Genomic DNA, 24821 nt, shown 5'->3' with positions numbered 1-24821 from the left:
CACACACACACACACTAGTTCAATCAGAATAAGACTATCTTTTATCCCTGGATTTGCAGGAGTCCGTAGCTTTAGAGAGAAGTGGTTGCCGGATGTTGTTCCATTTGTTACCCCCCCTCCCACAACCCCACCAAAACTCATTTACTTAAATCGACTCTTGCAAACCCTGAGGTGCACTTGCTATGAAAGTTGTTTTGTTTGCATGATACATACATAGGAGGCAATGATATAATGAATGTTTCTGACCATTTTCTGTTCGGATAAAAAAAAAATAAAAAAAATAATTAAGCTTTGAAAGCTATTGGGTTAACAGGAGGCCAAAACTCACATAATGTGCAAAGCGGGATGGCTAAATAATTCTCAGTCCTGCTCCGGCTCGCCTGAGTAATAAATAATTGAATATTTTCCATCATTATTTTTTTCCAGCGTGCCATAATATTTGCTGCAGCACAGTGCCGCGCTATCGCTGTTACACTGTACCCTGCGTTTTATCCCATTACTTAAAGCCTAACAACAAATGATTCATCTAATTTGCCATGAAGTTAAGGAGAAATGGAGGGGATATATGCAAGGGGACTGGGAGGAGGAAAGGCTTTTGCCTTGAATTAGACATTCTCCGTGGGAAAAGGCTACACGTCAGCTGGTTTAATAAAAGAGGAGCACAGAGGTTTATTGTGCTCTCTTTCTCGGTTTCTTTTCCACTTTTGACTTTCTTTGCTCATTCCTTTGGTTCTCGCTGGCCCTCAGTTATACCACACACACACACACACACACACACACACACACACACACACACACACACACACACACACACACACACACACATATACCACACACACACACACACACACACACACACACACACACACACACACACACACACACACACACACACACACACTTGGCTGTAGGCTATAATTGGTGAAGAGGTAAATAGAGAAAAGTCTGTAGCGGAGTGGACGGCGGAACAAGACAGATGTTAACAAGCCTGCCACCACCTGCCTTAGGGAACAAGACAAGACCAGAATAGGACTACATTTAGAGACAGGGAGAGAGAGAGAAAAGGAGAGATCGGAGGGTCTCTGATGTACGTGGTGTTTACCTCACAAGCTGATATCGCCCTGTGGGTGCTGTCCCCACGACGTCGTAATTAATGTTGCTCCAGGACCATCATTGTAACGGACCAGTCACGTTGCTGTGAAGTCGCGCCTTTGCAACGCGGGGAAAAAGACCAGAATAATACCAAAGCTAACATAAGATAACATCAACCTCAACCTAACCCGAACCTTAACCTAACCTTGCCCGAACCGTAACCGATAGCTAGCCCACCCTAACCCACAACCTAATCCCACAACCGTCTTTTCCCCCCGTGTCGCAAAGGCACGGCAGCACAACAACGTGACTGGTCCATTGCAATGATGGTACAGGAGCAACATCAGTTATGATGTCATAGAAACAACACCAACACAGCGATATCAGATACACCTTTACCCATGAAAAGAACATTTCCACATTCCCAAAACGACTTTGCAGCCTTAACCAGATAATCTTACCTAGTCCAAATTATACTGATCTTTTTTTTTCCTTTTGTATTGTCATAACCCGGCTCAAGCACGCAACAAGATTGAACTCAGTCCATTAACAGCCCAGGAAGTCTTTCAGTTAGCCCATATACCCCTTGATGGCAGCCATACCAATATGTACCCTGGCTCTGCTTAATGAAGGAAGCGAAGCAGGGATGGGATTGGCTAGTACTTGGATGGGAGACCTCCCGGGAAAACTGAGTTGCTGCCAGAAGTGGTGTTGGTGGGCCAGTAGGGGGCAGTCTCCCCCCTGGTCCTAATTTAAAAAAAAAAAATCCATCCATCCATCCATCCATTATTCAAACTGTTCATCCTACTCTCAGGGTCGCGGGGATGCTGGGGCCTATCCCAGCAGTCATTGGCCGGCAGGCGGGGAGATACTCTGGACAGGCCGCCAGGCCATCACAGGGTCAACACACACACACACACCTAGGGACAATTTAGTACAGCTGATTCACCTGACCTGCATGTCTTTGGACTGTGAGAGGAAACCGGAGCACCCGGAGGAAACCCACACAGACACGGGGAGAACATGCAAACTCCACACAGAGGACGACGCCCAAGGTTGGACTATCCCTGGGCTAGAACCCAGGACCTTCTTGCTGTGAGGAGACCGCACTAACCACTCTGCCACCGTGCCGCCCAATTATGCATGGTGGCCCATGGCATCCCTAAAATATTCAAATTAAAAACATCCATCCAGTCCATCTGTTCAGCTGGTTTGTTAATTTAGATGTTGAACTACATTTTGGTGTGATTTTGAGAAGTGGCGCTTGTGATTTCTATGTAAATATTGGGCGTAATGTTTGCTAGCTTGCAGTGTACCAGTGTAGTGCCCACTTAGCGGAAATGGTGCAATAAAAAAACAACAAACATCAAATCCCAATGTGCAGTGATGGGGATACTGTGCTGAAGGAGATGCCGTCTTTTGGATGAGACACTAAACCGGGGTCCTGACTCACTGTGGTCATTAAAGATCCCATGGCACTTATCGAAAAGAGTAGGGGATTCCCTAGTGTCCTGGCAAAATCCCCAACCTGGCTTTCTCCATCTGGCTACCTAATCATCCCCCTCATGTAATTGCCTCAATAATTCCTCCCTCTCCACCTCAAGCTGATGTGTGGTGAGCGTTCTGGTGCAAAATGGCTGCCGTGCATCATCCAGGTGGGTGCTACACACTGGTGGTGGCTGAAGTGAGTTAGCCCCGTTAATGTGAAGCGTTTTGGGTGTCTAGAAAAGTGCTATATGAATGTAATGATGATGATGATGATGATTATTATTATTGACAGTACATGAAAGTGCAGGGGCAAAAGAGCCACAAGCAGCAGTGGTGCGGTTTTCCGACTGCCAACTAGCAGCATGTAGTCAATAAAGGCAGCCGATATTCACTCCTGGCTCGACTTAACACACCAGAGAAAAGACTGAGATTGCTGTGTTTTCAAACCTTGTCAATGCTGTTGATCAACTTAATGCAGGGGCAAAAAAATTGGAAACTGAGAAATTAAAAGAGGACGAAAAAAAAAGTAGAGAAAGAGACAGTGAGTGACAGAGACAGAGACTACCAAGGGATCTGAGATGGGACTTAAGTGAAATTGAAATGAAAAACTATGCCAGAGTAAACAATACATAGCTCCTGATTGACTGTGTTCTTACTGCAACTGACAACAGAACAATGCTAAATGTTTATACGGTAGCAGAATAATGATAACCTCCATCCCCCATCATATTGATGCGAAAACAGTGTTTTCGTGTCAAATCATGTCTTGCCTGGGGATGAAGGAATGATATTCAAAGAGAGGTGAGGAGGTGGATGCGGAGACAGGGTGTTTGATTTTGTACGCTGAATTATACATTAGCCTAAGTGCCTTAGACAAGACATTTCAAAAAGACAAATGAGCTCAATATCTATAACAATAACCAGTACACCACAGACTATGTGTCTACAGTGACACCTTGTGTGCTCTGGGGAAAGCCGGCTATAGCTTGCTACAGTAACCCTCACCGAGATGAAGTAAGAAATAATTTGACAGGACATGGCACGGTAGTGTATCTTTAAGCCCCCCAGGGAATGCTGCACTGATGAGCCAAGACATTATGGGCACTCACAGGTGAATCGAATAACATTGATCATCTCCAAACAAGGGCACATGTCAAGGTCTGGGTAGATTAGATGGTAAGCACAATCAGTTCTCGTAGTCAACACATTGGCTGCAGGAGAAGTGAGCAGGAATAAAGACCTGAGTGACTTTGACAAGGACCAAATTGTTATGGCTGGACGACTAGGTCAGAGCATCTCTGAAACGACAAGGCTTGTGGGGTGCTCCTGGTCAGCAGTGGTGAGTACTTATCAACAGTGGTCCAAGGAGGAGGGACAAACCATGAATCGGCAACAGGGTGTTGGGCACCCAAGGCCCATCAATGCATGAGGGGAATGAAGGCTATCCTGTCTGATCTGAACTGACAGAAGGTCTACTGTGGCACAAATTACAGAAAATTTTAATGATGGTTATGGGAGGAATGTCACAATACAATGCATCACACCCTGCTGTGTATGGGACTACATGGAGTACCCATGATGACCCCTGTCCACTGTCAAAAGTGCCTACAATGGGCATGCGAGTGTTGGAATTGGACCTTGGAGCAGTGGAAGAAGGTCACCTGCTCTGATGAGTCCCGTTTTCTTTTGGATCACATGGATGGTCGTGTACGTGTGCACTGTTTACGTGGGGAAGTGAATGCACCAAGATGCACTGTGGGAAGACGACAAGCCGGTGAAGGGTGTGTGATGCTCTGGGTAATGTTCTGCTGGGAAACCTCAGGTCTGGCCATTCATGTAGATGTCAATTTGACATGTGCCCCCAAACTAAACGTTGTTGCAGACCAGGTACACCCCTTCATGGTAATGGTATTCCTTGATGGCAGTGGCCTCTTTCAGCAGGATAATGTGCCCTCCCACACTGCACACATTGTTTGGGAATGGCTTGAGGAACATGATGATGTGTTCAACGTGTTGTCCTGGCCTCCAAATTCTCCAGCTCTCAATCCAATTGAGCATCTGTGTGATGTGCTGAACCGACAAGTCCGATCCACGGCGGCTCCACCTCGCAATTTCCAGAACTGGAAGGATCTGCTGCTAATGTTCTGGTGTGAGATGCCACAGGACACCTTCAGGGGTCTTGTAGAGTCCATGCCTTGGCAGGTAAGCACTGTTTTGGCAGCACATGGAGGACCAACAGCATATGAGGTAGGTGGTCATAATGTTTTGGCTTACCCGTGCATGTAAATTACTTATTGCTAATAAACTGTAAAAGAGAATACAAAATTTAATCGATGAATAACTGGCATCCTGCAACCCTAAAAAAACCAAAAAACACCCAAAATATGTTTACCTAAGCAAACAGAAATTTAAAAAGGCCTTGACCATGTAAATGCAAAGCAAACACAATCTAGCCACAGAAAAAGATTTCCAAGGACAAAGCTAGTGGCTCATACTGGCAGGCAGAGATGAAGGCATATAAAAAACAAGGCAACAGTAAACATGTTGTCCCCAACGGATGATGCAGTGGCCCCCTTTTACTGAGAAAATGGCCATGAAATGTGCAAAACGCACCATGTAAATTAGCAGAAAATATAAATGAGTGCAGCTTGTTGCTCCAAGACTCAAAAATGTTCAGACGGGGGACATGTATGTCTGGACCATATTTGAAAACTCCTAAGCTGTATTGGTGAAAAAGTTGTGCTTCTTCAAAGTTTGAGATCTTTTTGGCCTGTAAGGGGCGCAGTGTTGGGCAGCCATTGTTAATTTGTAAATGTCAGAGGTGTGGAGCGTGGTGTCAGGATGCAACATTCCCCCAAGTTTCATCCAAACCAGCCTAATGGTGTCTGAGATAATATTGTGCGTGATGGACAGACTGAAATCTAATCTATAGTCCCGCCCCTATTTTTCTGATGGGGAACAGAAATGTCCTTCATGTAACATTGAAATAAAGATACTGGGGAAAACGGTGTTGGTACAAGAAAGATGGGGAACGAAATGAAGAAGGAGAGCATGAGAGAGGAAACCATAAAAGACAAAAAATCAAATTGAGAGAAAAAGAGGGAAGACAAAGTAAAGGGTTAACGATGTAGGTGAGAAATCACATTTAGATGAGGAATAGTGGATTCTATCTGGTTGAGAATAGCTTGAACTTGCACTGACCCCAAAACCTTCTGTGTCAAGCAATGCAGAAAGGGTTGAAATATGTCTCCGCACACACACACACACACACACACACACACACACACACACACACACACACACACACGTTCTTCCAATTCATACACACTATTAATGATTTATCATGGGGAGGTGGGGCGGGAAAACACTAGGCAGATGTTGAAGCATGAGTATGTGTGCATGTGCACATCCAAGTGTGTGTACTAATTGGTGGGCAGTTCAAGAGGTAGCTGAGGGAGAACGATAAAACAGGCCATTTAAAAGCCAACATTTAAATTCCAGACCTCTACCTGTCCATAAACTTGCCATAACTAATTAAAGCCCGACTTTCTTCTTCCTCTCTCTCTCAATCACAGTGTCTAACATACAACACTCCCCCACCAGTCTGTCAAATGACAGCACAGAGACATTTGCCTTTGGCCAGTGAAAAGGTCCAGCATTTAATTAAGAAAAGATCCCGGGAAATTCACCATGCAATACGGCACTATACTGGTCACTCATGTTTTCACTGTCTCGGATGTGATTATAGTGTAAAAAGGATGTCATCTGAAGTTAATTGAAGGGAAACACTAAGCTCACTGGTGTGTTGACTGAATTGGAATGGACCATTGTGACAGTTTGATAACCTGCCCTTTCCTCTAAAAACCTCAATAATGGGGGCGTCCAAGTAGCATAGCGGTCTATTTCGTTGCCTACCAACACGGGGATCGCCGGTTTGAATCCCCGTGTTACCCCCGGCTTGGTCGGGCGTCCCTACCGACACAACTGGCTGTGTCTGTGGGAGGGAAGCCGGATGTGGGTATGTGTCCTGGTCACTGCACTAGCGCCTCCTCTGGTTGGTCGGGGTGTCTGTTCGGGGAGAAGGGGGAACTGGGGAGAGTAGCGTGAACCCCCCCCCCACCCTGGCGAAACTCCTCAACTGTCAGATGAAAAGAAGCGGCTGGCGACTCCACATGTATTGGAGGAGGCATGAGGTAGTCTGCAGCCCTCCCCGGATCTGCAGAGGGGGTGGAGCATTGATCGTGATGGCTTGGAGAGTGGGATAATTGGCCGGATACAACTGGGGAGAAAAACAGGGGGGGAAATTCCCCCCCTCCAAAAAAAAAAGGTGTAAACTCACCGGTGTGTTGACTGAATTGGAATGGATCATTGTGACAGTTTGGTAACCTGCCCTTTCCTCTAAAAACCTCAATAATCCCTTCATTCACTGGCCAGCTACTCATACATTTAACACAGTTGTTTCAGTCCCTTCAGGGAGCAAAGTGCATCCCCAACCCATCCCTCCTGTCTCACACAACATTCATGTTCTACCTTGCTGCAGCCATTTTGCCAATCCAGTTCTTGATATGAAAAGGACAAGCAAAGAGATGATTTTTTTTTTCTATCAGAGAGGTGACTCTGAAACTCACACTGTACTCGTACAATCTATTTACTCCCTCTATTCTACCATCTGATGAAAGCACCACAAATCAAAAAGGGTTTGGACAGAACAGGCCGACCTTTGACCACACAATCACAGCTAGCCTTTGAATAGGAAAGGGCTCTGAATCCATGCTAACTGCTCTTTAACGAACGAGTGTGGGGGTTTCAGCAGCTTTACCTGAGCCCTGGGCTAATGCTGCTGTGAACTGGTCACAGTAAATCTGCCTGTTGTGTCAGGGTGTGAAATTTATTCCACTGTAAATCTCGTGCTAAGACGGGCATTACTACAGGTACAGGGCCTGAACTGCCTGGGTTAAGATTAGGTCTGAAAAGAAAAATCATGCATTTCATCAAAAAAAAAAATGCTTCAAAGTAAGCTGGTTTGGTTGTAAATTAGTCCAAAATGATAGCTTTAAATGATGTTTGTCACTATTTCCACAAAAACAGACAAACAAACTAAAGCTCTTTCATTTCTTGTGTTGGGTCTCCAAAGGGCTCTCTGAAAGTGAGCCTGGGTCAAGGCTGTGTCCATGAAATGTTAAAATTAAAGCTTTGTCACAGGAATAAACCAAATAATTGTTGGAAAGGTCTCAGCCTGTAGAGTAACTTTATGTTAGTCTGAAGACTGTAAATGGCTCCTGCTTTGAAATATTGACCTCTGAACCTTGACCTCAGTGCATGTTGGGAGGCTTTGTCATTCAGCAACAGTAGGGCCTACAGACATGGGACCAGCTGTTATAGAGAGCGCTTGATTACAGCTATGTTTATACCCATATGGGTACAGTCACCAAGTGGGGGGCGCTGTCAAATAAGGTCAAAATCAATTTTCACCCATTTAACAATTAGATATTTAAAATATGATGCGACAAATTTGTTTTCCATCCCCTTAAACCCCACAGTGTACTCTCAATTCAGTATTTACAATTGGGATATACGCAAATATTTTTTGAAAACTACAATTCCCTTGAGCTGCGCAATGAAGCCTGATACAAATCAGCACCCTAGTTGTAGTTTGCAAATTTAGCATTGTAAATAGGGCTGTAAAAGATATGTATCTAAAATATTTCAAATATAAATCAAATATTTACTGCAACCAAAACATAAATTACCCTGCATTTAGGAGGTTTATTTGAAAAACGCATACAAATGTTGATTTATTTAGGATAATTTGTAGCAAGTATTGTAGAAACGTGTTTTGGGGTTGTGTTCAATGTCAGAAATGTCCCATTCCAACTATTTTCTGACGAGACCCAAAATAATCTTCGTAATAACTAACAAACTGAAGATCATATATAGTCACTGAATGAAGATTATGAAAATATAATGCACATTTCTCGCTAGAAATGTTATCAAAATGAATTTTATTACCAAAACTATCTTAAAAATGTTAATTTTCCACTGAGAGTAAAAGGAATGCCAGACATGTTTTCTTTTCGCAGACAGACACTTGACAGTCCCGTGAAGTGGACGTAGGCTCCACTAATATTGGCTGTAAGGAGAAATGTTGATATGAAATGTATTTTTAGTTCAGAAACATGGAGATTTTAACGTACCCGGGGTTTGCATAAGTGTATACTAATGCCAACATTTTATTCTGATGACTGGGTTGTTTTTTTTCAGCTGGAACACTACACCATTGACATCTATTGAACAACCCTGCATGTGCAAAAGTGACGCTAAAGGGGTTCCTTGAGCGTCATAGTTTGAAGCACAAGGCCACTGACAAGCTGCCATAGTTGACGAGTTAAAAATGAGACCCTGTTGGGATTGTCACATGAACTTGGGGTCGTTATCATCCCCCTCATCAGAAACATCATGAAATAAGAACAAAAATCTCTGTCACAGGTTTATTGGTACTGTCTCCCCTCCCTCCTCTCTCTCTCTCTCTCTCTCTCTCTCTCTCTCTCTCTCTCTCTCTCTCTCTCTCTCTCTCTCCTCGTACTTGTCTTCTCCTTCCTTTTGCCATTTATATCCTTCTACCCTTTGCCCAGCTGTGACTGAGAGGTCAGTCACTAGACCGTAATAAGTTTCCCTGTGGAAAGATGCATATGGAGGTCCACACACACACACACGCACACGGAAAAATTAACAAATATAGTACATGCAGCTATGTTCAGAAACTTTGCATCAGCTCCTCTTTTTTTCTTTCTCTCTTTCTCTCTAACATGCTCTTGCACAAACACATATAAGAACCTTTCTTCCTACGTCTCTTTTCACATCATGTCCCCCTGTGACACTTCCAGCATCAGAGGGCTGTCAGACTTCACCGTCGTCTTCCTCACAGCAACTTACAGCTACACTCTATAAAAAGCATGGGACCCACAAGGAGACTGCCAGGGCTGCACACTGGGCTATTGAATAAAGTGAAGGCTTTGAGTTTAAAAAGAGGGACAGGATGAGGAAACTTGAGGGAAGCGGGCTATAAAATGAATGAAGGAATGAATGAATGACAAAAAAGAGTGAAGAAAAATTGGTTGTAGGGCTGTGTTGCAGGAACAAGGTGAGAGGGGAAAAGGGGTACAGTGTAGATTAACACGTACATCGACACATTATAGGAAAATATAGGTTTTTTTTTTATACAACCAAGGTTTAACTATATTAGTTTTGCCATCGTGCACATTGGTTATATAATTTTTCTCACCAACTGCTTTTTGGAGAGTTTGAGTAGAATGACATCATGACCCATATGAACGATGGCAAAACACACACAAATAAGACCAAAATTGTAAAAAAAAAAACAAAAAAAACAATTATCTTTCTTTTTTTTTCTTCTCCCAATTGTATCCAACCAATTACCCCACTCTTCCGATCCATCCCGGTCACTGCTCCACCCCCTCTGCCGAGCCGGGGAGGGCTGCAGACTACCACATGCCTCCTCCGATACATGTGGAGTTGCCAGCCGCTTCTTTTCACCTGACGGTGAGGAGTTTTGCCAGGGGGACGTAGCACGTGGGAGGTTCATGCTATTCTCCCCAGTTCCCCCTCCTCCCCGAACAGGCGCCCTGACTGACCAGAGGAGGCGCTAGTGCAGCCACCAGGACATATATCCACATCCGGCTTCCCACCTGCAGACACGGCTAATTGTGTCTGTAGGAATGCCTGACAAAGCCGGAGGTACCGCAGGGACTCGAACCGGCGATCCCCGTGTTAGTAGGCAACAGAATAGACTACCACGCCATGCCCAGAATAATCCTTTAAGAGAGAAAGACAGAAACTGGTAGAGGAGACATGGAGAAATTGGAAGGGGGGGGGATACAAAAAATAAAAACTGACAAACTGAAAAGTCGGGAAAGAAATATCAACTCTGAAACAGTGGTGCCCCCATTCTGTACAACAAGAGATGGTGGGGAGGATGATGATTATGGCGATGATAACCTGAGGCAGATGAAGACATTTTTTCCATAGACACATCCAGAGATCTCTAATTCTCCTCTGGCCACCCACTCAAAATACAGGCTCACACAAAGCGTGTGGGCTCCCGAAACTTCTGCTTCAAAACGGACCCCACTCTTTGCTGTACATGCCTCCTGTGCAGAACACAACTACTGAGATGGCTATGATGCACAGGAGAGAAGAGGCACGGGAAAGAGGGAGGAAATGGAAAGTGAGAGAGTGGGAAAAGTATGCCATGAGGATGCAGAGGAAGGGGGGGGGAAGCAGCTGACAGCGATGACAGATGGAGGAATGAAGTTATAATAGATAAAAAGCTTAATGATTTTTTTTTTCCCTTGGCCAATTACCCTATTTTCCGAGCCATCCCGGTCGCTGCTCCACCTCCTCTGGAGGGCTGCAGACTACTATATGTCTCCTCCAATACATGTGGAGTCGCCAGCCACTTCTTTTTCACCTGACAGTGAGGAGTTTCACCAGGGGGACGTAGTGCGTGGGAGGATAATTCTATTCCCCCCTCCCCCTGAACAGGCGCCTGACCGACCAGAGGAGGCGCTAGTGTGGCGACCAGGACACATACCCACATCTGGCTTCCCACTTGCAGACACGGCCAATTGTGTCTGTAGGGACGCCCGACCAAACCGGAGATCCCCATGTTGGTAGGCAATGGAATAGACCGCTATAATACCCGGACGCCCCATGTTTAATGATTTTTAAGGGAGCAAGTTCTTCATCCACTGAAATGGGACAAACCCACTAACATGTGGCCAAGATGATGACAACAGCAGCATTCACTGGACAATGATCTAACCCCATCAGTCATGGAAAAAAGAGGAGAACATACTGTGACTTTCTTTCTGAGCCTGCCTTTACTTTAAACACACACACACACACACACACACACACACACACACACACACACACACACACACACACACACACACACACACACACTCACACTCACACACACACACACACACACACTGACAGTTCCTTTCTTCCTTCCCTTCTTTTCATTCCTTACCTGGTCAGCTAACCCCGGCAATGTTGAATGCTTTGAGGTTAAAATAAACTCTTACATTTAAATTCACATGGCTAACAAGCCCCATGAAAGATTTTTTCATTCACTGAGAGTCACTCTGATTAAAGAAATGGCTTAGGGGAGAAGAAAAAAAAAAGGAAAGAAAGACAAGAGAAGAAAGATGTGGGCACAGAGGCAAGGTAGGCCAAATAAGGGTCTAGGATTTGATTCCACTTACCCCGACCTCCACATGATCTGAGCCCTTGTCATCCTGTTTGTGGAGGATTTCAAAGTAATATCGTCTGGAGGAGATCAGGCTGAAGAGTGACAAAGAGAGAGGGAGAGAGGGAGAGACATTTGACATTTAACTTAATGAAGCTGGCTTTAGCTATAATAACCTACTGCAGAGATCCGTTAACCCTTCAAGCTGGGATTTCCAATGACCATTCTCATTTCTTTGGTATGTAACTGAGATTCTTTTTTTTATTTTTCCCCATTTTTCTCTCCAGTTGTATTTGGCCCCACTCTTCCGAGCCGTCCCGGTCACTGCTCCACCCACTCTGCTGATCCGGGGAGGGCTGCAGACTACCACATGCCTCCTCCGATACGTGTGGAGTCGCCAGCCGCTTCTTTTAACCTGACACTGAGGAGTTTCGCCAGGGGGGACGTAGTGCGTGGGAGGATCACGCTATTCCCCCCAGTCCCCCCACCCCACCCTCGAACAGGTGCCCCGACCGACCAGAGGAGGCGATAGTGCAGGAGCCAGTTCACATAACCATATCCAGCATCCCACCCGCAGACACGGCCAGCTGTGTCTGGAGGGATGCCCGACCAAGCCGGAGGTAACACAGGGATTCGAGACTCTAGAATATTTATCACATCTAACGTAGCGATGGAACTACCTAAAATATGCCTATCCTGAGTTTGAAATACAAAAGACCTCTAAGGTATTAAAAACAATGCAAGTAAATGAATTATGACATTATGAGCATAGTTTCATAATTAAAAGACCAGCCAGCCATATAATATACGCAGTCCAAAGTAGTTAACTTTAATCAGCGTTGAACATAATGTCAGTAGGCAGCAGCCAACGTGGCAATGTTTACAACAGTGAATAAGAATATTACAGCTCAGAGGTCTGACACTGTTAAGAGGAAAATCAATGTTTCCCATATATCATTATGTTATGTACCTTGCATGAAGCTCGTGGACATACATTACACAAGTTAGTTCCAGGAAGCTCCTGGCAGGAATGAGTCGAGGTCTTATTTTAAGTGTTATGCATGCCTCTATGGGGCAGTAAACACTGTGCCGCTTTTACCTCACATTTACTTTCACCAGTGATAAACACACACACACACACACACACACACACGCACACACGCATGCATGCACAAGGGTGCAGGGCTGACACTTAGTCCAAATAAAAGCACGTCTCAGCTAATTGGGCAGCATCTGCTGCCAAGTGAGACACAGAAATGCTCCATCCTGCTCCAAACATCATTAGCACTCAAAACACACACACCAACACACTCACAGTCACACACAAAAATACAAATACAGATTCTCTCTCTCTCTCTCTCGCTCTCTGTCTCACACACACACACACACACACACACACACACACACACACACACACACACACACACACACACACACACACACACACACACACACACACACACACACACACACACACACACACACACACACACACACACACACACAGAAGGTCGTTCCTTGACAAAGAACAGTTGTTTGTCTATGTATAGCTGTGTTAGCCTGTGTGTGTGTGAAAGCATGTGGGTGTTTTGTGCATGGGTGCATGGAGACAAACCTATGAATGCAAAGGATTTTGAAGGTTCGAGGAAGTGCGTGTCTTTTGCACAGGAGGATCAAGTGGTACCTGGGAAAACCCCCGTTTATGAACGAGATGATGATAATTCTGTTTCCTGCAGCCTGATGACTTGTGAAAAACATTTGCTAAAGTGATCTCGGAGATATTGAGCTCTTTCGTATTCATGTGCTCTGATTCACCAAGTTTTGTGAGCATTTGTTCTCTTTTTTCTGGTGTTTCCTATCGCACTTTTCCGTGTGACGTTTCCTTTGCTCCTGTATCCCCTTCTGGAGGGGAACGAACACACTCGCATCCTCTTTGATGAACTGTAAGAGGACGCTGTGCGGCGCATTGAAAATAATCCCACAAAACAAAGGCATGCAAATAACAATGTGAAACAAAGAACAAGTGCACAGAGAGACAGGGGGAAAAAGCGTTGGTGTGTGATGTTCGACTTGTCCTCAAAAGTAGATCCATGAGGGGTTTTAAGTTGGGACTATAAACTGATGGTTGTTCTCGTGATAAACAAATCAGGACAATTATCTTATCAATGAATTCAAGTTCTTGAGAATAATCTTAGATCCACAACTCAAATTTTGTAAACATGGGGAGTCCGGGTAGCATAGCAGTCAATCCCGTTGCCTAATAACGCAGGGATCGCTGGTTCAAATCGCTGTGTTACCTCCGGCTTGGTTGGGCATCCCTACAGACACAATTGGCCGTGTCTGCGGGTGGGAAGCCCGCCACCGGATGTTAGGTATGTGTCTGGTCACTGCACTAGCGCCTCCTCTGGTCGGTCAGGGTGCCTGTTTGGGGGGAAGGGGGGACTGGGGGGAACGGCATGATCCTCCCTCACGCTACGTCCCCCTGGCAAAACGCCTCACTGTCAGGTGAAAAGAAGCGGCTGGCGACTCCACATGTATTGGAGGAGGCATGTGGTAGTCTGCAGCCCTCCCCGGATTGGCAGAGGGGGTGGAGCAGCGACCGGGACGGCTCGGAAGTGTGGGGTAATTGGCCGGATACAATTCGGGAGAAAAGGGGGGGGGTCCAAAAAAAAAAGACTACGTTAGGGTTGGTACTCCTGCTTGTGCCTCTGAGCAAGGCAGTGGAAAGCTGCCCACTGCTCCTATACAATAGGATGGGTCAAATGCAAAAGACAAATTTCATTGTAACCAATAAACAACTGTACAATGACAAAAATGAAGTGGCTTTCTTCCAGACACAATCTTTCTTAGATTAGAAATTATGACTCATTTTTTGTTTTCTCAGGTTAGGTTTCATAAGTATTAACAGCCTATTTGTTGTGGTTACACCGCCCCGAGCTGCCTCCCCGGCACGTTCAAGCCACTCCCCCAGCTCGGACGTGCCGGAAACATCCGAGCGCTCGGCTCGCGCGCTGAGACGAGCGCTGTACTGCACCAGGTGTTTGCCATCATCCATCAGGCACACCTGTGGCAATCAGGCAGCCTTCTACAAGAAGCCTCCCAGAACGTCTCTCAGTGCTTCGACGTACTGAACCCTGCGGTGAAGTTCTGATAAGCCCTCCAGCGTTCTGTTTATTCCCCAGTGTCTTATCTTCGTGTCTCTGTTTCCTCCCAAGACTCTCCCTCCGCGATTTCCACGGCTCCCCGCGTCTCCCTCGTCCCCAGCGACCTTCAAGCTTCTCCCCGGATCTCTCCTGCGATCTCCCCCCTTGTCCCTCTACCTGGACCCCTCCTTTCGGACTCGACTTCCCGGATCTCGGACCTGGACTTTCTCGGACAACCCCTCTTGGATCACGGACTGGACTTTCTCGCCAGGTGCACGCACATTTCTTCAACACCTCCTGGTCATTTACATACCGCACCACACATTGGCTAAAAACACTCACACATAGTTATACACGCAAACCACGGGACACCACACAGTTTATTCACACATCTCACTAACAGAACGCCTTTTTTCACCATACATTTCCCTCCCACAATAAAACCCCCCTTTGTAGACTTAGAAGTCATCTCGTGTCTGTCTGTCTTGGGTTTCGCCACACGGGTCAGGTTCTGGTGCGCGAGCACAACACTATTCCCACAGCCTCTCTCCAGATAGACAAGCCAGGACAGCACCAGATAGCTAGCGGCATGGTGAATGACCACTGTAAAACACTGCATCGTACATCTAAATTTGGACAATCGACTCGCTCCATGAAGGGCTGTCAACTTTGGGACGCATTACCAACTGAAATCAAATTAGTTCCCGAAATAAAATCTCTCACGACAAAGGTTAAGCGCTGGGTAAAAGCAAACCAGAAGCTGCACCCATTTTTTAGCTAATTGTATCGTATTTCTAATTCTTTTTTTTTCAAACTGTACATCACAATCAATGTACTTCGGCGTGTGTATTTTGCTGCATTTCAGTATCTGCAGTTTACTGTGGTTTTATGATAATTGAAAGCTGTATATTTTAATTACACTGTACATGTAAAGCCCGGCTAGGGACAAGAGTTGAAAATGAGCGATAGCTATGAACTCTCTGTGCAGCACATGGGTTTCACGCTCTGCATTGGAACTCTGCTAAATTGCACCGCGCCTATCGAATTAAATTCAAATAAAGAAATAAATAAAAATGAACAAATCTTAATCAGCCGAGTCAGAGCTGGTTGTGCAAAGAAAATGTTAATTTGTGTTTTTATGCAGTGGCGGTAGGAGGTTGTTTGCGTGTGTGTGTGTGTGTGTTGCTATGGTGACAGAAAAAGAGTTGAAGGGGAAGGACGAAGGCCAGCGGGAGTTAGTCACGTTGCACTGTGCACAAACACACCGCATCATCTGCCCGCCACACTCTGTATCCCATAAATCATTGCAGGTGCAGGGGAGCTGTGACAGTGCGCTAAGGTCATTCTCTCATGAATATAGAACATATCTCAGTGCGGTTGCCGAAACGGCACTTATCGCACTAAAGTGTCACATTAAACTCCAGGCACCATGCCTGCCCTTTCCCAATGATTCAAAGATACACCATCCCTGCCCCTGAGATGTGAACTGGGCCATGCCAAAAAAGAGTGAGGGCACAATCTTTTGCTAAATCTTTCAGCCACATATTTGGCATACTTCTCCGGCTAAATTTACTGCCAAAAAAACAAATTAATGGCACAGCAGCTTTAAGGGTGTCTTCTATTTATGCACATTTACATACACTTAAAGATGGTAGACACTGTCATCTTTTATTTTTATTTTTTGGATTCTTTCGCCCCCTTTCCCCCCCCCCCCAATTGTATCTGGCCAATTACCCCACTCTTCCGAGCCATCCCGGTCGCTGCTCCACCCCCCTCTGCTGAACCGGGGAGGGCTGCAGACTACCACATGCCTCCTTCGATACATGTGGAGTTGCGAGCTGCTTCTTTTCACCTGACAGTGAGGAGTTTTGCCAGGGGGACGTAACACGTGGGAGGATCCCGCTATCCTCCCCCCGCACAGGCACCCCGACCGACCAGAGGAGGTGCTAGTGCAGCGAGTAGGACACATACCCACATCCAGCTTTCTACCCGTAGACAAGGCCAATTGTGACTGTAGGGACACCCGACCAAGCCGGAGGTAACATGGGGATTCGAACCGGTGACCCCTGTGTTGGTAGGCAACGGAACAGACCACAACGCTACCCGGACGCCAGTCATCTGTTTTTAATCAGGAGTTTCTATTGGCCTCCATGATGTAACAATGACGCTAGGGGGGGGAAAAGGTACTTTTTTAACCCACTTTGGGTAGACAAAACCCACCCCTTTAACCCACTTTGGGTAGACAAAAAAGCTTTAGATGGTACAAAATGTTGCTGCGAGACTCGTCCTCCCTTCACCGGCCCGCTCTTCATGCCACATCTGACTTGAAAGTGCTGCTGCTAACATTAAAGTACTCCATGGGCTTGCTCCATCTTATCTATCAGATATTATAAAGCCTTATGTACCATCCGACATCCTCTGATCCCAAGGTGCTGGCCTCTCCTCTGTCCCTAGAGTTAAAAAGAAGTCTAGAGTTAAAAAGAAGTCTGCAGGCTGCAGACATTTTTTTTTCTTTTTTTTGTTATGCCCCCTTTCTTCTGAGTAGCCTGCCTGCGGAAATCACAAGTCTGTTTCTGTGGTCTCCTTCAAATATAAACTGAATACCCACTTGTTCCTGACGATCCTTCAACTAGTTGTTACTGCTATGTTAATTAGGCCATATTCTGACCCTTATCCTTATTATCCCCTTTGAAGAGAGTCTCAGTCTCATTGTAATTAGCCTTTCTAGACTGGCACTAGACTCTAGGTCCTGCTGGTGGAAATGTCCCTAAACCTCCCTGAAAGCTTTGCACCCTTCTAACCCACTGTTCTGTTCTGACAGCCACTAGCACACAAGCCCCTGTGTTGCATCGCTCTCTCTCTCTCTCTCTCTCTCTCTCTCTCTCTCTCTCTCTCTCTCTCTCTCTCTCTCTCTCTCTCTCTCTCTCTCTCTCTCTCTCTCTCGTTATTGACTGGGCAGTGACTATGGGGACAAGTCTGTGTTGCATCCTGTGTTTCCCTCTGACCCGGCCCTTTATCCTCCTGGAGACTTCTGTTTCCCCACTTGTTTTGTGCTTTTTGTTCTCGAACGCTTCTGCGCCATTTCTGTTGGCTGTGACGATGCATCACTCTCACGGTGCACGTTTCTCTCCATCTGTTGTGGCAGTTGTGTCTGTGCTTGCCTCCTGTGTACATGAGAGCTCTAGCCTTTCTGCAGGGCTCCACGGAATTAAACTGGTGTTGATGCATTAGGGCCATGCCTGCTCTGTGACGGCATATGCGGAGGATGCCTGACATGCTACCGGAGAGGATCTTTGACTCTTTAATAGATATATTTTGCACCGTTTCCCTCCTGGTTAGATATTCATTCAATTTTGCTTGTTTTGCCATACCTTATGTATTGATCGTATATATTCTGCAGTGGTGTGCCATGTGTGCGATCATTTTGTCCCTCATTGATTGGTTACTGTAAATCTGTAACTGCTTGTCTACTCTGTCCAATCGGCACCTAATGCATGTCTACCGTCCTGGAAGATGGATCCCTCCTCTGTTGCTCTTGCTGAGGTTTCTCCCATTTCTTTTTTTATCGTGTCAAGGCTTTTACTGATATACTTTATTGATCCCCGCAGGGAAGTTCTTTCTCTGCATTTAAGCCATCCTAGCTGTGTAGCTAGGAGCAGTGGGCAGCCGCTGTGCAGCACCCGAGGACCAACTCCAGTTCGTCTTGCCATGCCTTGGTCAGGGACACAGACAGGAGTAGTAACCCTAACATGCATGTCTTTTTGATGGTGGGGGGAAACCAGAGCACCCGGAGAAAGCCCACCACAGACACGGGGAGAACATGCAAACTCCACACAGAGGACGACCTGGGATGGCCCCCAAGTTTGGACAACCCCGGGGTTCGAACCCAGGATCTTCTTGCTGTCAGGTGACGGCGCTAACCACTGTGCCACCCATGCCGTGGCAATGTGGAGTTTTCCCTGATACAAATCAACAGTCTAAGGATAGGGGGTGTCATACTTTGACACAGAATGTAATTGTGATGGTAAAGCCCTCTGGGACTTAATTGGGATTAAGCGCTATGCAAACAGATCTGACTTGACTTGACAATACCATCTCATTGTCTTTGCACTGCCATCTCCTGGTGCAGGATCAAACTGAGTCAAGAGGACATTTTTATCTGCTTTTTTCCCCCTCCCTCTAGAGTTTCAGTCATGAGGACAGACGTTCAGCTTGAAGCATTAGTGTGGTGCTCAGTCATGGTATGATTCTATTTAATTTCCTGACCTTTTATTTGAGCTTGCCTTTTGGCTTAATCTGGCTCCATCTGGGGGATAATCTAATGTCAGCTGTGACAGAATGCAGGCTGCCACCACCACGCATCTGCCGAGTACACACTTGAAATAAAATACAATCATATAAGTACACACAAGCGCACAAACTCTCTAAATGCATTTGTGTCCTTCTCTCTCTCTCTCTCTCTCTCTCCCCAGCCTTCTCCGACTCTTTTGTGTGTGTGTGTGTGTGTGTGTGTGTGTGTGTGTGTGTGTGTGCGCGCGCGTGTACACAAGCGTACTCACATTAGCATGCAGAGCCAAGTCAACCATACACAAAAAGTACCTGAAAATGACAGACTGACAGCTTGGTCAATACAAAGCTGTTTATCAGATGTGAGATGACTCCAGTTCATGGCGCGGGCATGCACGCACGCACGCACACACGTACGCACGCACGCACGCACGCACGCGCACACACACACACACACGCACGCACACACACACACACACACACCCACACACACACACACATAACGGAGCACAAAAGACTGAGGCAGAAACAGTATGGCGATGTGAGGGATCAGTGCGTTAGACAGCAGGCGTGTCAGCGGGGCAGAAGAAACATGGAGGGAAATTATAAAAGCATATCAAGCTAAGAAAGCGAGACGGAGGGAGGGAGCGAAGGGAGGGAGCGAGAGAGCTTTTACACATATTTCTTTTATAACCGAACGCTCAGTTTTCACTTTTTTCTTTGCCTTTTGTTTGGATCATCTTATCCATTTGTGATTCAAAACCATTCGGTATGCGACTTCAGTGACTATGATTTTGTCTTCTGCTATTGAGGTATAACTGCTGAGTGCAGAATTAGATTTCTGTTTATCCTCTTTTTGTCTACCATATGTCTGCATGTTTTGCATAAAGATGGTGGATATTGTTTAGAAGGAAAATAAAAGAAGAGAAAAGAAAAAGGCTTGTTGCTAGAGATATTGCTTTATAAGATGAATCAAGGAATCAAGGTCCAATAAGAGAGAAAATACACAAGACATGGGGAGTCCAGGTGGTGCGGTGGTCAATTCCGTTGCCTACCAACACAGGGATCACTGGTTCGAATCCCCGTGTTACCTCCGGCTTGGTCGAGCACCCCTACAGACACAATTGGCCATGTTGGTGGGTGGAAAGCCGGATGTGGGTATGTGTTCCAGTCGCTGCACTAGCGCCTCCTCTGGTCGGTCGGGGCGCCTGTTCGGGGGGAAGGGGAACTGTGGGGAATGGCGTGATCCTCCCACGCGCTACGTCCCCCTGGCGAAACTCCTCACTGTCAGGTGAAAAGAAGCGGCTGGCGACTCCACATGTATCGGAGGAGGCATGTGGTAGTCTGCAGCCTTCCCTGGATCGGCAGAGGGGATGGAGCAGCGACCGGGATGGCTCGGAAGAGTGGGGTAATTGGCCGGATACAACTGGGTAGAAAGGGGGGGGAATTCATGAAAAATAAAAATTAATAAATAAATACACAAGAAATGAACAGAGAGTAATGTCATGAAAAAGTGCCCAATAAAACATGGAGACACGGTCCTGGATCCTGGATTGGCCAGAGTCACAGATCCTGAGAGACTCTATGAGGATCTCTGCTCTCAAATTAGTTACAGAGCAGCTGAGGGAGGTGTGTGTGTGTGTGTGTGTGTGTGTGTGTGTGTGTGTGTGTGTGTGTGTGTGTGTGTGTGTGTGTGTGTGTGTGTTTGTTTGTATGTATAGTGAGTGCATATATGGCCATGTATGTATGTATGGACTCGGTCTGGAAGTCGGGAGGAAAGGTCACACCAGTCTGCCAGTGATGGATGATGAGACGGCGCTATACTGAAAAAGATGAAGCGACAGAGAGACGGGCAGAGAGAAAGATGAAGGAGCAGTGATAAATGGCAAATGAATAGGTGAAACAGAGAGGGTATTAAAGATACCTGTCTACAATCTGAAAGGAGAAATACATTATCGTGAATATCACCGAGAAGTGAATTCATATCGAGTGCAGAGCAAATAAAATGGAAGGAGGCAGTCAGGGGCAAATGAGGGCTGGAAGAGGAAAGAGAAGATGTTATTCAGTGACTTGGAGGATGAATGGAGGAGACAATACAAGACTTTAAGTGCCTGACTAATTGAAGCCTTTGTTTCCTGTCTCCCTTCAATAGGCCGGGCGGATAAAGGAGACAATGCCATTTGATTGGACTGGATAAAACATGACTGAGACGGTTATGTTCTGAGAGTGCTGTAGCTACATAAAATATGTTGGTTTTGGAATATGAAATATTAATTGGGCTTGGGATGTACCTTTTTTTTTGTCCTGTCTTGAAAGTACTGCAAAGAACTTTACAGTTGCTTTGCAAAGAATATCATTGGACCACAACTAGGTATGAGGAAGTACAAAAAAGCCTTTGAACGCTTGAAGGAAATAAAGCAGAGTGGCATAGTGACATAATTAGTGACATACTATATACCTAGGTTCATACATGCACACATACACTGTCAGATCGGTGACAAATTAAAGACCAACATAGTGTCTTGGTAAGGTGCTGGGCCACCATGAGCCTACAGAAAAGCTTCAGTGCTCCTTGTCATAGATTCTACATGTCTCTAAACTCTACTGGAGGGATGGACAACATTCTATGTTACAATTGTATCATTGTATAATTGTCACATTTGCATTTGTGCATATATATATATATATTATATCAACACAGATACAGGAAAAAGTTTTAATGCATTGCAGTACAGGCCTGTTTTGTGCGTCATCAGCTGCTAATGTGGTTAAACCAAGAATCATACAGTTTACGTTGCCCAGCGTCACACCCCTAATTTCAGTTGGACAGCAACCAATCAGATGATTGGTTCCGCTCCTCATTAGTTGAGCACTTCTATTAACACCATTGACGGTTTCTGGAAAAAAATAATGCTAGGTACAATTGCCCCTCATCTTGCACAGCACTCCATACAGAGCTATGTGATATGAAGGCCAGCCATTTTACCTTGAGTCCGTGTTGCACACACGCATGCACACACACACACACACACACACACACACACAGACAAGCCCTTGTGCACACATAACCTTAACTCATACACAAAATGGAGATTACACACACACAGACAAGCCCTTGTGCACACATAACCTTAACTCACACACAAAATGAAGACCCCAAACCTTGAGTATTAGCAGCATGGCCTGCAGTAGGGAGAGGGAGCACTGGGCAGTGAAAGCCAAGCGCTGAGTGAAATGGAGAGTGCACTCTCTGTCCTTTGCTAAATATCGGCCCTCCCCAAACCGCCCCAGCCACCACGCTGTCTCCTCTTCTACCTTTGACAGCAGTCTCGTGGTTCCACTTTTGCAGTGTCCCTCATTTTTCTATCTCAGATTCTCACTAACACTATCAAACTGTCTGGCTGTCCCGCTCTTCTTCTGCCTCGTTCTCTCTTCGTCTAATCCCTACAGATTGCCTGTGAATAAAACAGGGTGTTCAGAGAGCGCGCTCCTCTAGACTACACTAATGATACCAATATTAAGACCTGCCCCAAGGAGACACACCAGCCTCTCCTCCTCTTCCTCCCCTCTTCACTCCGTCGCTCGTGCTCCTCTAATCCATCATGGAGCCATCGTGCTGTTCTCCCCCTGAAGCCTCAATAAATCCTTTTTTTTTCTTTCTTTCTGCCCACTTCCACTCTCCTTATCCTAACATCAGCCTTCCCCCTCTTTCCCATCCACACCGTCTCAACGCCGAACCCACCTCTCTGCTTCCATCTCCATCTTCCATCTCCTTTCCTCTGGCGCTTGCTTTACGGGGGTATTTTAGCTCATGTTCTGTGCTTTAAACCCCCCAATTCCCTCGCACTGCGTTTCAATAGACGCTCTTGCCCTCTCTTATCGGCTGTTAGATATTGAGTGAAAGAACGGAAAAGATCACAATGCACTCATCTCACAAAGCCTTGCTCTCTCAGCGCCCTGTATGTATGCACACATAGAGGCAAAGAGAAACATGTGTACCCTGTTCATCAGGGTAAAAAGCTATTATAATTGCTGCATTCAGTGAGACTCGCACACTACACACGACAAAGGTTCACTTTTCACAGAACAAGTGTACGTGAGGCTTGAAAATACACTCGAAGAAAAAAGAGGACGTATTACAGGTTTTGGATCAGGTGCTTTCCACTCTCGTCAGTCTGGGAAAGTGTGTGTGTGTGTGTGAGTGTGCTTGTTTTGCCTAGGTGCAAATGGGTCAACATTTCTAATTATCAACAGCTAATTGTTTTTATTTAATTTTGATTTTGATCTATTGAGCCCCGTAGGGCAATTCTTCCTTTGCATTTAACCCATCCTAGCTGTGTAGCTAGGAGCAGTGGGCAGCCGCCGTGCAGCACCCGGGGACCAAGTCCAGTTTGTCTTGCCATGCCTCGGTCAGGGGCACAGACGGGAGTATTAACCCTAACATGCATGTCTTCTTTTTTTTTCTTTTTCTAAATTTATCTCTAGTTTTCCCCTTATCCCACCCGATTAACCCAATGGCATATGGCCGGAACTCTTGCCGAATAACTCCCCTGGCTCACGTTTCCACAGGAAGGAGATAGTCGTAACACCAGCTTCCTTCAAACTCATGTCGGCTGCTCTCGCTTTTTTACACGCCGAAGCCTCGCATGGATTGCGTTACCTTCAGGCCGCGAAGGAGGCGTAGGGAGAATGCTTTCAGTTGCTTGGCTGCAGGCACCCGGGTGGGCCAGAGGGGTCGCTGGAGAATGACGACTCCCCGAAAACTACACCGATCTACACCCACTATCCCTCGGGTAAGGGTGGCCTAATGAATGCCTTACCCTGTGGACGCTCTGGCCGTGACCTGTTACGGCGAGTCTGGGATACGAACCTCCCAGTCACATGACGAGCGGGTTGCAAGAACGGCGGTTTATTCCGCTCGGCCACCAGAGCGACACATACATGTCTTCTTGATGGTGGGAGGAAACCGGAGCATCCAGAGAAAACCCACCGCAGACACGGGGAGAACATGCAAACTCCACACAGAGGACGACCTGGGATGACCCCCAAGGCTGGACAACCCTGGAGTTCGAACCCAGGACCTTCTTGTTGTGAGGCAACAGTGTAAACCACTGCACCATCGTGCCCAATTGGGACATGTTTGGCTCACTCAAACAGTCAGCGACTTGCTCCTTTAGCCAGCAATGTCATAAAAAACCCTGGGTGTCATTCTTGATTCTCATACCCACATCACTTACATCAAATCCTTGGCTAAACTGTTAATCTGTTTGTTTTTTTTTCAACTGAGAAATAAAATTTGCCCAATTCCATTTCCATGAAACGCTGAAAGACTTATTCCTGCTTTTACGTCCACTTCCCTTGACTATTGAAATGCTCCATTTATGGCTCATTCACACTACCGTTACTATCCTACGGACAGTTCACAAAGCAGCTTCAGGTGTATCGACTGACGGCCTTTGCACAACAAGTTTGCTTTTCTGTACTTTAATTTTTTTACTAAGTCTATCTTCCTGGTGCAACACCTCTCAAAAATCTCT

At 46.0% G+C, this 24821-nt stretch overlaps 1 protein-coding gene across 1 annotated transcript in view; it reads right to left on the bottom strand.

Moving 5' to 3' along the window:
• Positions 1–24821, bottom strand: part of b4galnt4a (beta-1,4-N-acetyl-galactosaminyl transferase 4a) — a 283146-nt gene that overhangs the window by 33574 nt on the left and 224751 nt on the right. Inside the window, 1 exon segment of the mRNA XM_056282004.1 lies at positions 11871–11949. Within this exon segment, the coding sequence (XP_056137979.1) occupies positions 11871–11949 (79 nt within the window).

The sequence above is a fragment of the Lampris incognitus genome, chromosome 6, assembly GCF_029633865.1.
Source record: "Lampris incognitus isolate fLamInc1 chromosome 6, fLamInc1.hap2, whole genome shotgun sequence".
Classification (NCBI taxonomy): Eukaryota; Metazoa; Chordata; class Actinopteri; order Lampriformes; family Lampridae; genus Lampris; species Lampris incognitus.
This window is presented reverse-complemented; position numbering and strand designations above follow the sequence as displayed.